The sequence below is a fragment of the Cuculus canorus genome, chromosome 32 (genome assembly GCF_017976375.1).
Source record: "Cuculus canorus isolate bCucCan1 chromosome 32, bCucCan1.pri, whole genome shotgun sequence".
Taxonomy (NCBI): Eukaryota; Metazoa; Chordata; class Aves; order Cuculiformes; family Cuculidae; genus Cuculus; species Cuculus canorus.
Genome location: NC_071432.1, coordinates 46,347 through 58,097, shown reverse-complemented (window position 1 = coordinate 58,097; position 11,751 = coordinate 46,347). Strand labels below are relative to the sequence as shown.

Below are 11,751 nucleotides of genomic sequence, written 5' to 3'. Positions count from 1 at the left end.
ACCCCCATTTCTCCCCCTTTTCACCCCCTCTCAGCCCCCCAGACCCCCATTTCCCCCCTCAGACCCCCATTTCTGCCCCATTTACCCCCCCCCGCCCCATTTCGAGCCTCTGTGGCGGAGTGGCGCGCTCGATATGCAAATGAAGCTCTCGCCGGCGGGGGGAGGGGAAAAGGAGGCGGGGTTATGCAAATGAGCCCCGTGAGCGCGGGCGGAAGTGACGCACTGAGATCGAAAAAGAGGAAAAAGGAAGAAAAAGGGGGGGGAAAATGGCGGAAAATTTAAAAGGTGCGCGCGGGGGGGGGATGGAATGGGGGGGGCTGAAACGGGGGGGGTCACGGTATTTGGGGGGATACGTGCTGAGGGGGGGCTTGGGTTTTTGGGGAGTCTAAAACGGGGGGGAATTGGTTTTTTGGGGGTTCGGGGGGGCAGAGAGGGGGTCAAAAGGGGGAGAAATGGGGCCTGGGGGGGTGTCTCTGTGTTTGGGGGGTGTCTCTGGGTGCTATGGGGGCGTCTCTGGGTGCTGGGGCGGCTCTGGGTGCTATAGGGGGGCTCTCTGAGTCCTGGGGGCTCTCTGGGCGCTATGGGGGGGCTCTGGGCGCTATGGGGGGTGTCTCTGGGCGCTATAGGGGGTGTCTCTGGGTGCTGGGGGGGCTCTGGGCGCTATGGGGGGTGTCTCTGGGCGCTATAGGGGGTGTCTCTGGGTGCTGGAGGCTCTCTGGGTGCTGTAGGGGGGTGTCTCTGGGCGCTATGGGGGTGTCTCTGGGCGCTATGGGGGGTGTCTCTGGGTCCTGGGGGGTCTCTGGGCGCTATGGGGGTGTCTCTGGGTGCTGGGGGCTCTCTGGGCGCTATGGGGGTGTCTCTGGGTGTTATGGGGGTGTCTCTGGGCGCTATGGGGGGTGTCTCTGGGTCCTGAGGTGTCTCTGGGCTCTATAGGGGGTGTCTCTGGGCGCTATGGGGGGGTCTCTGGGTGCTGGGGGCTCTCTGGGCGCTATGGGGGTGTCTCTGGGCGCTATGGGGGGTGTCTCTGGGTCCTGGGGGGTCTCTGGGCGCTATAGAGGGTGTCTTTGGGTGCTGGGGGGGGTCTCTGGGCGCTATGGGGGGGTCTCTGGGTGCTGGGGGGCTCTGGGCACTATGGGGGGTGTCTCTGGGTGCTATGGGGGGCTCTCTGGGCGCTATGGGGGTGTCTCTGGGTGCTATGGGGGGGTCTCAGTCCCCCCGCGCCCCCCCAGGCTGTTGGGTGCCCTGTAAGTGGCCGTGGGCGGCGCTGCAGCAGCTCTGCCGGGATCAGCGCCTCTGGTGCCGCGCTCTCGGGGTGTCGCGGCGCAGCCACGGCCGCTTCGAGGTGGAATATCTGTGCGACTATAGGCGCGTCAGGGTGAGAGACCCCCCCCCCCCCGCCCCGGGATCCCCCTGACTCCCCCGAGCACCCCAAGACCTTCCTAACGCCCCCCCCATCCCCCCCATACCCTCCGCAGCACCTCAATACCTTCTAACACCCCCCCGACCCCCACTGAGCACCGCAAACCCTTCCTACCCCCTCCAGATCCCCTCCAGACCCCCCCAAACCCCCTGAGGTGCCTCCAGACCCACTTAAACTCCTCTGAGAACCCCCCAGATCCCCCCTAAACTCCTCCTACACCCCCCAGACCCTCTGAAACCCCCTGAGATCCCCCCCAGACCCCCCTCAACCCCCTGAGGTCCCCCCCAGACCCCCCGAAACCCCCTGAGATCCCCCTCAGACCCACCTATACTCGCCCTAGAAACCCTCAGATCCCCCCTAGATCCACCTAAACCCCCCTAAAGCCCCTGAGATCGCCCCAAAGTCTGCCTAAACCCCCTTGAGATCCACGCCAGATCCTCCAAACCCCCCAAGATTCCCCCTAGATCCCCATAAATCCCTCTAAACGCCCCCAAGACCTCCCTAAACTCCCCCCAATCCCCTCCAGAGTCCTCCAGATCCTCTTAAAGCTCCCAAGATCCCCCCCAGACCCCCCTAAACCCCCCAAGATCCCCCCCAGACCCCTCTAAACCCCACCAAGACCCCCTCTAAACCCCCCCGAGATCCCCCCAGACCCCTTTAACCCCCCCTGAGATCCCCCCCAGACCCCTCAAAACCCCCCCCGAGATCCTCCCCAGACCTCTCTAAGCCCCCCGAGATCCCCCCCAGACCCCTCTAAGCCCCCTGAGATCCCCTCTAGACCCCCCCTAAACCCCCTGAGATCCCCTCTAGACTCCCCTAAACCCCCTGAGATCCTCCCTGAGATCCCCCCAAGACCCCCCTAAACTCCCCCCGATCCCCTCCAGAGTCCTCCACATCCCCTTAAAGCTCCCAAGTTCCCCTCAGACCCCCCTAAACCCCCAAGATCCACCCCCAAACCCCCCAAACCCCCCCGAGATGCCCCCAGACCCCCCTAAACCCCCCAAGATCCCCCCCAGACCCCTCTAAACCCCCCCGAGATCCCCCCAGACCCCCCTAAACCCCCCGAGATGCCCCCCAGACCCCTCTAAACCCCCCGAGATCCCCCCCAGACCCCCCTAAACCCCCCCGAGATGCTCCCCAGACCCCTCTAAACCCCCTGAGCTTCCCCCCTAACCCTCCCAGGACGAAGAGTTCTACTTGGTGAAGTGGTGCGGTTACCCGTCCTCGTCCAACACTTGGGAACCGCGCAAGAACCTGCATTGCCGAGGTCTCCTCAAGCAGCTCCACCAAGACCTGGAGCGGGTGCCGGGAGGTCCAGCGCGTCCTGGTCCTCGGGGTCTCCCCGCCCGAGCCACGTCCTACTTGGTCCAAAAAGCCAAACAACGTCAAGCCTTACGGCGTTGGGAACGTCTCCTGAACAACACCCGGAGCCACCGGGGCCGCATCATGGTGGAGAACGAGGTGGACCTCCACGGGCCACCTTCGGACTTCGTTTACATTAACGAGTACAAGGTGGGCGCCGGCGTCAACTTGGTGCCGGTGGCGGTGGGATGCGAGTGCGGCGATTGCTTGGCCAACGCGGTTGGCGGTTGTTGTCCCGGCGCCTCCAGCAATAAGTTTGCCTACAACGAAGCGGGGCAGGTGTGCATCCGCGCCGGGTTACCGATCTACGAGTGCAACTCGCGGTGCCGCTGCGGCGCTGATTGTCCTAACCGAGTGGTGCAAAAAGGGATCCGTTACGACCTCTGCATCTTCCGAACCGGAGACGGGCGCGGGTGGGGCGTCCGCACCCTCCAACGCATCCGCAAGAACAGCTTCGTCATGGAGTACGTGGGGGAGGTGAGAGTGGTGGGGACGTGGGAGGGGCTTCGGGTGGAACCGGGTGGGCTTTGAGGGCTCTTCCAACCCAACCCTTGATGTCCCTTCCACCCCAAAGAGCAGCCGCTTGGCCAACGGTTGCGTTTCTATGCCGTGAAGATGATTTTCTCCATCATGTTGAGGTGGGACGTGGGTTGGAGGTGGTTGAGACCAGCTCGGAGCAACCAGATCCGGCCAAGGGGGCAGAGCCGGATGGGCTTTGAGGTCCCTTCCAACTCAAGCTGTTGAGGTTCCTTCCAACCCCAACCACTGAGGTCCCTTCAACCCTAAAGAGCAACCACTTGGCCAACGGTTGCGTTTCTACACCGTGATGATCACGTAATCCATCTCATTGAGATGGGACACGGATTGGAGGCGGTTGCAATTGGCTTGGGTGGGGCTGAAAGCATGGAGATCCATCCAGGGGGTCCAGATGGGCTTTGAGGGCTCTTCCAACCCAACTTCCAAGAGCAACCGCTTGGCCAACGGTTGCGTTTCTCCCCCACGAAGATGATCTTATCCATTGCGTTGAGATGGGCTGGAGTTGTCCAAGGGCCACGTTGGACAAGACTTGAAGCATTGCAGGTGGGTCTGGACGGGCTTGGGGGTCTCCTCCGAGCCAAGCGTTGGTGGTTGTCCCCAGATCATCACGTCAGAGGAGGCCGAGCGCCGGGGCCAAGTCTACGACCGGCAAGGGGCCACCTACCTCTTCGACCTGGACTATGTGGAGGATGTTTACACCGTCGATGCTGCCCACTATGGCAACATCTCCCACTTCGTCAACCACAGCGTGAGCACCTGGGGGACGGGGGCAGCGTTTAGGGGGCAGGGGGCTTTGCTTTGGGGGGTGGGGGGTATCGCTTGGAGGTCAAAGGCTTTGCTTGGCGGTCAGAGTCTTCGCTTGGGGGTCATAGGGGCTTCAGTTGAGGGTCACAGGGGCTTCTCTTGGGGGTCGGGAGCTTCGCTTGGGGGTCATGGGGACTTCAGTTGGGGGTCACAGGCTGTGCCGGGGGGGGGGGCAGGGGGCTTTGCTTGGGGGATGGGGGTATCAGTTGTGGGTCAAAGGCTTCGCTTGGGGGTCATAGGGGCTTCAGTTGGGGGTCAGGGACTTTGCTTGGGGGTCAGGGAGGGCTTCGCTTGGGGATTGGAGGTATCACTTGGGGGTCAAAGGCTTTGCTTGGGGGTTGGGAGCTTCTCTTGGGGGGCAGGGGCTTCAGTTGGGGGTCGGGGGGAGGGTCTGCCTGGAGGGGGGCGTGGCTTGCCCAGGAGGGGGCGTGGCTTAGCGTCCTGCAGCTTCTATGTGGTCTTGGGGGCGTGGCTTAGCGTTGTGTGAACCCTGCCGGTTCTGGGAGGGGGCGTGGCCTGGGGAGGGGGCGTGGCCTGTTGGGAAGGGGGCGTGGCCTGGCGGTAGGGAGGCGTGGCCTGACCCCCCCGCAGTGCGACCCCAACCTGCAGGTCTACAACGTCTTTATCGAGAGTCTGGATGAGCGTCTGCCGCGCATCGCGCTCTTCGCCACCCGCCCCATCCGCGCCGGCGAGGAGCTCACCTTCGACTACAACATGCGCGGTAACTGCCCCACTGCGCCCCACGGCTGCCCCACTGCGCCCCACGCCTGTCCCATGGCTGCCTCACTGTGCCCCTCAGCTGCCCCACTGCACCCCACATGCCCCACGGCTGCCCCACTGCATCCCAGGGCTGCCCCACTGTACCCCACGTCTCACAGCTGCCCCACGGCTGCCCCACTGCACCCCATAGTTACCCCACATCTGCCCCACAGCTGCCCCACTACATCCCAGGGCTGCCCAATTGCACCCCACATGTCTCACAGCTGCCTCACGGCTGCCCCACTGCACCCCACTGTACCCCACGGCTGCCCCGCTGTACCCCACGGCTGCCCCACTGCACCCCACTATACCCCATGGCTGCCCCACTGTACCCCACGGCTGCCCTACTGCACTCCACATGCCCCACGGCGCCCCATGGCTGCCTCACAGCTGCCCCATTGCACCCCATGGGCGCCCCACACACCCCACGGCAGCCCCATTGCACCCCACGTGCCCCAGGGCTGCCCCACGGGGCCCCACGGCTGCCCCATTGCACCCCACGGGGCCCCACGGCTGCCTCATTGCACTCCATGTGCCCCACGGCTGCCCCACTGCACCCCATGGTTGCCCCACGGCTCCCCACTGCACCCCACATGCCCCAGGGCTGCCTCATTGTCCTCCATGTGCCCCACAGCTGCCCCACAGCACCCCACGTGCCCCACGGTGCCTCACACGCCCCGGGGCGGAGCCTGACCCCCCCTCTCTCCCCACAGTGGACCCGGTGGACGCCGAGAGCACCCGCATGGACTCCAACTTCGCACTGTCGGGGGCCCCTCACAGCTCCCCCCGTGCTCGGCGCCGCATTGAGTGCAAATGTGGGGCGGCCGTGTGCCGCAAGTTCCTCTTCTGACAACACGCTAAGGACACACCTCCACACGTGTGCTGCGGAGAACACGGGGTGATGGGGGGGACGTGGGGAGGGGGTCACGTGGAGTGTATAGGGGGACATTCCATGTCTGGGAGAGGAAGACACGCGTGTGTTGGGGGACATTCTGTGTCCAGAAGAGGACACACGCGTGTGTTGGGGGACATTCCATGTCCGGGAGGGGATATGCGTGTGTTGGGGGATATTCTGTGTTGGCACAAGAGGGACACATACGCCACCGTTGCTGCCACAGACGTGTTGTTGCGCGTTGTCGCCGCCACATGCGCGCGGGGGCCGCGTCAGGCGTGTTGACGGCGCCACACGATGACGGTGCCGCGGGCGTCGCTGGAAGCCAAGAGGCTCTCGTCGCAGTTGAAGGCCACGGCGAGAACGGCGGCCCCGTGGCCCTGCAGCGAGTTCAGCGCCGAGCGCGACGCACGGCCCACGTCGAAGAAGTGCACGCAGGCGTCCTCGCTGCCTGTCACTGCCGGGAGACACCGCGGCGTCTGAGCCCCAAAATCCTACCTTCTGCCAACCAAAATGTCCCTTTTTCCACCCAAAGTGGTTGAGTCCCAAAAATGTCCATTTTCCCACCCAAAATGGCCCTTTTTCCCACCCAAAAGGGCCTCTTTGCCTCCAAATTGTCCCGTTTCCTACTGAAGTTGGGCCTCTCCCACCCAAAATGCCCGCTTTTCCACCCAAAGTGGCATCCAAGTCCGAGAAATGTCCCTTTCCCCAACCAAAACATCCCTTTTCCCACCCGAAGTGGTATCTGTGCCCCAAAAAAGTGCCTTTTCCCTCCCTAAGTGGCATCTGAATCCCAAAAATGTCCATTTTCCCACCCAAAATGGCCCTTTTTCCACCCAAAATGGCCTCTTTGCCCCCAAACTGTCCCATTTCCTACTGAAGTTGGGCCTCTCCCACCCAAAATGCCCCTTTTTCCACCCGAAGTGACATCTGTGCCCCAAAAAAGTGCCTTTTCCCTCCCAAAGTGGCATTTGAATCCCAAAAATGTCCATTTTTCCACCCAAAATGGCCCTTTTCCCGTCGCCCCACGGCCTCTCGCCCCACGGCCACGCACCAACGCAGGCGCCCTGCCGGAAGGACATGAGAGGGCAGAAGCAGCTGCGCAGCGGTTGCTGTCGGTGCCGCGTGGGAAAGCTTCGCCGCAGCCGCAGCCCCGGAGCGCCGGAGCCGTCCTCTTCCACCACCCTGTGAGCACGAGGCCAGTGAGCCCCACGGCCGCCCCATAGCTGCCCCATAGCCGCCCCACGGCACCTGAAGAGCAGGAGGCGGTCGGGGCAGGCGTTGACGAGCAGCGAGGGGTCGGGGGCTTCGCGGTTGGCCCAGGCGCGCGCCGACAGCGACGTGACGGAGCCGCCGGACGCCACCACCACGCGGGAGGCCTTGGTCAGACGGCCTGAGACGGGGGGGCGGCGATCCATGAGTGCACCCCACGGTGCCCCACATGCCCCCCGTGCCCCATAGCCCATCCCCGCCATCCCCAGGACTCCCTGTTCTGCCCCACATCCCCCCACATCCCTGACGTCCCCCCACATCCTCCTGCACCCCACATCCCCATGTGCCCCACATCCCCCTGTGCCCCCCACATCCCCATGCCCCTGACGTCCCCCCACATTCACCTGCACCCCCCACATCCCCGTGCCCCCCACATCCTCATGCCCCTGACGTCCCCCCGCATCCCCCTGTGCCCCCCACATCCCCGTGCCCCACATCCCCCTGTGCCCCCCACATCCCCCTGAGACCCACATCCCCATCCCCCTGCGCCCCACATCCCCCTGTGCCCCCCACATCCCCCTGCGCCCCACATCCCCGTGCCCTTGACATGCCCCCGCATCTCCCTGCACCCCCCCATCCCCCTGCACCCCACATCTCCTGTAACTCCCCCATCCCCCCTGTGCCCCACAGCGCGCCCCCCACCCCCCGTCCTGCCCCACCGGTGCCGGGGTCACAGAGGAAGGAGGAGACGGAGCCGCGGTCATCGCCGGCCCAGAGGACGCGGCCAAGGGCATCGAAGCAGAGCGCCAGAACGCGGCCCGGCAGCCGCCCCGAACCTCCGCGCGACGCCTTCCCTGTCGAGATGTTCACCACCCGCACCATGTGCCGCGCGCTGCCCACCTGCGGGGGCGAGATGTGGGGCGGGGGCGAGATGTGGGGCAGGAGGCAGCATGGGGGGAGCAATCCCACGGGGATAGGGCCTTGGGGGTGTGGGGAGGTGGGATGTGGGGCAGAACGGGGGGTCCTGGGGGGGTGTGGGGCAAGCTGTGGGTCAGAATGGGGGGCCCTGGGGGGATGTGGGGCAGAATGGGGGGTCCTGGTGGGGTGTGGGGCAGAATGGGGGACCCTGGGGGGATGTGGGGCAGGATGCGGGGCAGAATGGTGGGGGCTGGGGCAGGCTGTGGGTCAGAATGGGGGGCCCTGTGGGGATGTGGGGCAGGATGTGGGGCAGAACGGGTGCCCCGGGGGTCAGGATGTGGGGCAGGACCCCACTGACCACGGTGAGGTTGTTGTTGAGCGGCTGGAAGGCGCAGCAGAGCAGCGCGGCGCCGTCGGGGTCGGGCACACGGCGGATGCAGCGCCCATCGAGCGGCGCCCAGAGCCGCAGAGTCCCGTCCAGCGACGCCGACACCAGAACGTCGTTGGAGAGTGACCACGCGAAGTCGGCCACGCCACCGCCGTGGCCCCGCAGCACCCGCAGCACCGACGGCGGCCCCGGCGCCAACCGACACACGGAGATGGTGCCGTCCAGCGAGCAGCACGCCAGCAGGTGACGGTCGTCATGGGCGAACTGCACCTTGGGCACTGCGGGGAGACACAAAAACGGCGGCGGTCATCTGAAAAGAGCTCACCTTGACCGAAAAATGGACTTTGCCTACTCCAAAACAGACCTTTGCCTGCCCAAAACGGCCCTTTTCTCATCCAAAACGTTCCTTCTCCCACCCAAAACGGCATCTAAGCCCCAAAATCATCCCTTTTCCCACCCACAGGGGTGTCTGTGCCCCCTAAACGTCTCCTTTTCCCCAAATAATATCCCGCTTTCTCCCCTCAAACATCCCTTTTCCCCCAAAAAACGTCCCTTTCCGCCCCTGGAGGTGCCCCCAAAAGAGGCTTTTTCGCCCCGAAACGCACCAGCGCGGTCTCCGTGTTGGTCGAAGACGTGGAAGACGCCGGCGAAGGCGTAGTTCTCTCCCAGCGAAGTGTCGCCGGCCATGGCGCGGCTCGCCTGTGCCAGCGGCGTCGGCACCACACCGGGGGCCCTGCCACCAGTCACACCAGTAAGTCCCAGTAAGGGACTGGGAACCCCACAACTGGGACCAAACTGGGATCCTCAGCTAGGAGCCCACATCCAAACTGGGAGCCCAAACCAAGGTGTCTCGCCTGCGCCGGCAGCACCACCCCGAGGGCGATGGACACACCAGTCACACCAGTCCGAGCTGAGAGCCTAAACTGGGAGCCCAGAGTAAAGTGGGAGCCCCAAACTGGGAGCCCAGAGTAGGAGCCCCCGAGCCACAAGCCCCAAACTGGGAGTTAAAACTGGGAGCCCAGACTAGGGGCCCCTGAGCCACGACCCTCAGACTGGGAGCCTAAACTGGGAGCCCAGATCAAACTGGGAGCCCGGAGCCCCCCCATCTTGACCCCCAACCCAATCCCTCCCCCAATCCCCTCAGCCCCCCCTCAGCCCCCCTGGATCCCACCCCCCCTCAGCCCCCCAGTCTGAACGCACCCCCCGGCCCCCTCTTGATCTCTCCCCCCCCCATCCCTCCCCTCGAGCCTCGCCTCAGCCCCCCTCGATCCCAGCACCCCCCCCCCCCCCCCATTCCGAGCCCCCCACCTCTCGTCGGGGCCCCCCCGCGGCGCCCCCGGATGCGACCCCCGGCTCAGCGAGCGCCGATGCCCCCGTGGCCCCCGCGCCTCCTCCTCGAAATCCTGTGGGAACCACCGCACTGGGGGGGACCCCAAAAACGGGGGGCCAGGAGCTCCCCTGAGACCCCCAAATGGGGGCTCGGACGCCCCCCCTCCCACCCCGGGACCCCGAAATCGGGGGCTGAGACCCCCAGTATGGGTTCTAGGAACCATCAGCATCCCTAGATGGGTGCCAGGACCCCTCAATGCGTACAAGCACCCCCTAAATGGCATCCAGGGCCCCCCCAGTGTGTACCAGGATCCCCCAAATGGGGTCCAGGACCCCCCCAGTGTGTACCAGGATCCCCTAAATGGGGTCCAGGACCCCTTAGATGGGTGCCAGAACCCCTCAAATAGGCTCCAGGACCCGCCAGTGTGTACCAGGATCCCCCAAATGGGGTCCAGGACCCCTCCAGTGTGTACCAGCATCCCTCAAATGGGGTCCAGGACCCCCCAAATGAATACCGGGATCCCCCACATGGGTACTAAGACCCCTTAAATGGGTGCCAGGATCCCCCGGTGTGTACCAGGATCCCCCAAATGGGGTCCAGGACCCCCCAAATGAATACCGGGATCCCCCACACGGGTACTAAGACCCCTTAAATGGGTGCCAGGATCCCCCGGTGTTTACCAGGACCACCCAAATGGGGTTCAGGACCCCTTAAATGGGTACCAGCATCCCCCAGTGTGTACCAGGGCCCCCCGAGACGGGTGCCAGGATCTCCCAATGTATACCAGGACCCCCACAATGGAGTCCACAACCCCTTCGATGTGTACCAGGACCCCAAGATGGGTGCCAGGACCCCCCAAGGTGCACCAGGACCCCCCAGTGCACACTAGATGGGCACCAGGACCCCCCAAGCTGGGTGTCAGGCCCCGGTGCGTACCTCCATGCGGTCAAGCGTGGTGCGGCTCGCGCGCAGGGCACTGCTGCTGTGCGCTCGGCAACTGCTCTGCTCCGAGAGGGCCCCGTAGCGCTGCGCGAGGAGGCGAGCGCGGACTCGCAGGTACCAGCGCCGCGTGCCCCCCTCCAAGGCCCCCGCCTGCGCCTGTTCCCGCAGCAGCTGGCTCCGGCGCCGCACGTACTGCGTGCGGAACTGCGGCCACCGCGGTGTGCGGTACGCTGCGTACCTGCAGGGACAGACGGAGCATCAGGATCCCGTGGGAAAGGGATGCAGGGGTCAGGATTTGGCCCCAGAGGGATCTGGGCATCAGGATCCCATGGGAAAGGGATGCAGGGGTCAGGATGTGGCCCCAGAGGTATCTGGGCGTCAGGATCCCATGGGAAAGGGATGCAGAGGTCAGGATGTGGACCCAGAGAGATCTGGGCATCAGGATCCCATGGGAAAGGGATGCAGGGGTCAGGATGTGTCCCCAGATTGATCTGGGGGTCAGTCCCCCCAGGACTCACCTGGCATCCACGGCGAGGACCTGCTGCCACACGGCTGCCATGGCGGGGGGTCGGAAAGGGCTGAGGGGCCCTGGGGGGTGTCCTTGGGGGGAGACGGGGATCTGTGTGTGTGTGTGGGGGGGGCTCCTTAGGGGAATGGGGGGGGGGATTTGGGGGCAATGGGGAGGTCTGGGAGGGGTCCTTAGGCGGGGAGGGGAGGGGCCCCAGGGAGAGGGGCCGTGTGGGGGGGGGTACTTGGGGGGGCGAAGGTCGAGGGGGGCCCTCAGGGGGAAGGAGGGGGATCTGCGGTGTCTGGGGGGTGTCCTTGGGTGAAGGGGGGGAGCTGGGAGGGAATCTGGGGTCCCTGAGGGGTGACGGCTCTAGAGGAGATCTTTGAGTGGGGTTGTCCTTGTGGGGAGGAGAGGGTCTGGGGGGGGGTGGGGGGGGGGTGTCCCTGGGCCCCTCAGGGGGGTCCGGATCGGGCCCGAGGACCCCTCAGCTTCGCCACAGCCGCCGCCTCTGGGCAAGATGGCGGCTCGCGTCGCCCCGGGTGACGGCGGGGAGGCGGGGCCGGGGCGCTGATTGGCCGAGGAGGAGCAGGGGGCGGGGGCAAAAGTAGCCTTGGAGTGGGCTGATTCGCTGCGTGCATGAAGGGGCGTGGCTTAGCCCGTGGAGGATGATTGACAGGGA

General features: G+C 65.2%; 2 protein-coding genes across 10 annotated transcripts; one reads left to right on the top strand and one right to left on the bottom strand.

Annotated features, from left to right (window-relative positions):
* The first annotated feature begins 195 nt into the window (after positions 1 to 195).
* Positions 196 to 5,764, top strand: SUV39H1 (SUV39H1 histone lysine methyltransferase). 4 transcript variants are annotated; one of them, XM_054052256.1, is made up of 6 exons: positions 196 to 285; positions 1,230 to 1,375; positions 2,603 to 3,259; positions 3,921 to 4,067; positions 4,715 to 4,844; positions 5,596 to 5,764. In XM_054052256.1, the coding sequence occupies exons 1-6, from the start codon at positions 267 to 269 to the stop codon at positions 5,730 to 5,732; spliced, it is 1,236 nt and encodes a 411-aa protein (XP_053908231.1). In that variant the 5' UTR covers positions 196 to 266; the 3' UTR covers positions 5,733 to 5,764. The 4 variants fall into 4 exon arrangements, 3 of the variants coding, with proteins under 3 accessions (XP_053908231.1, XP_053908230.1, XP_053908232.1); XR_008447461.1 differs by lacking the exon at positions 196 to 285 and having other exon boundaries at positions 1,154 to 1,375; positions 3,788 to 4,067; positions 5,596 to 5,736; XM_054052255.1 differs by lacking the exon at positions 196 to 285 and having other exon boundaries at positions 1,154 to 1,375.
* Positions 3,948 to 11,203, bottom strand: WDR13 (WD repeat domain 13). 6 transcript variants are annotated; one of them, XR_008447459.1, is made up of 9 exons: positions 11,083 to 11,203; positions 10,559 to 10,802; positions 9,601 to 9,695; positions 8,898 to 9,025; positions 8,263 to 8,570; positions 7,706 to 7,886; positions 6,829 to 7,167; positions 5,982 to 6,231; positions 3,948 to 4,075 (listed from the first exon to the last, which is right to left on the bottom strand). XR_008447459.1 is itself a non-coding variant. In XM_054052252.1 (9 exons), the coding sequence occupies exons 1-9, from the start codon at positions 11,121 to 11,123 to the stop codon at positions 6,047 to 6,049; spliced, it is 1,455 nt and encodes a 484-aa protein (XP_053908227.1). In that variant the 5' UTR covers positions 11,124 to 11,203; the 3' UTR covers positions 5,776 to 6,046. The 6 variants fall into 6 exon arrangements, 4 of the variants coding, with proteins under 4 accessions (XP_053908229.1, XP_053908228.1, XP_053908226.1 ...); XR_008447460.1 differs by lacking the exon at positions 3,948 to 4,075 and adding an exon at positions 5,746 to 5,764; XM_054052252.1 differs by lacking the exon at positions 3,948 to 4,075 and having other exon boundaries at positions 5,776 to 6,231; positions 6,829 to 6,959; positions 7,026 to 7,167.
* Between the last annotated feature and the right edge of the window lie 548 nt (positions 11,204 to 11,751).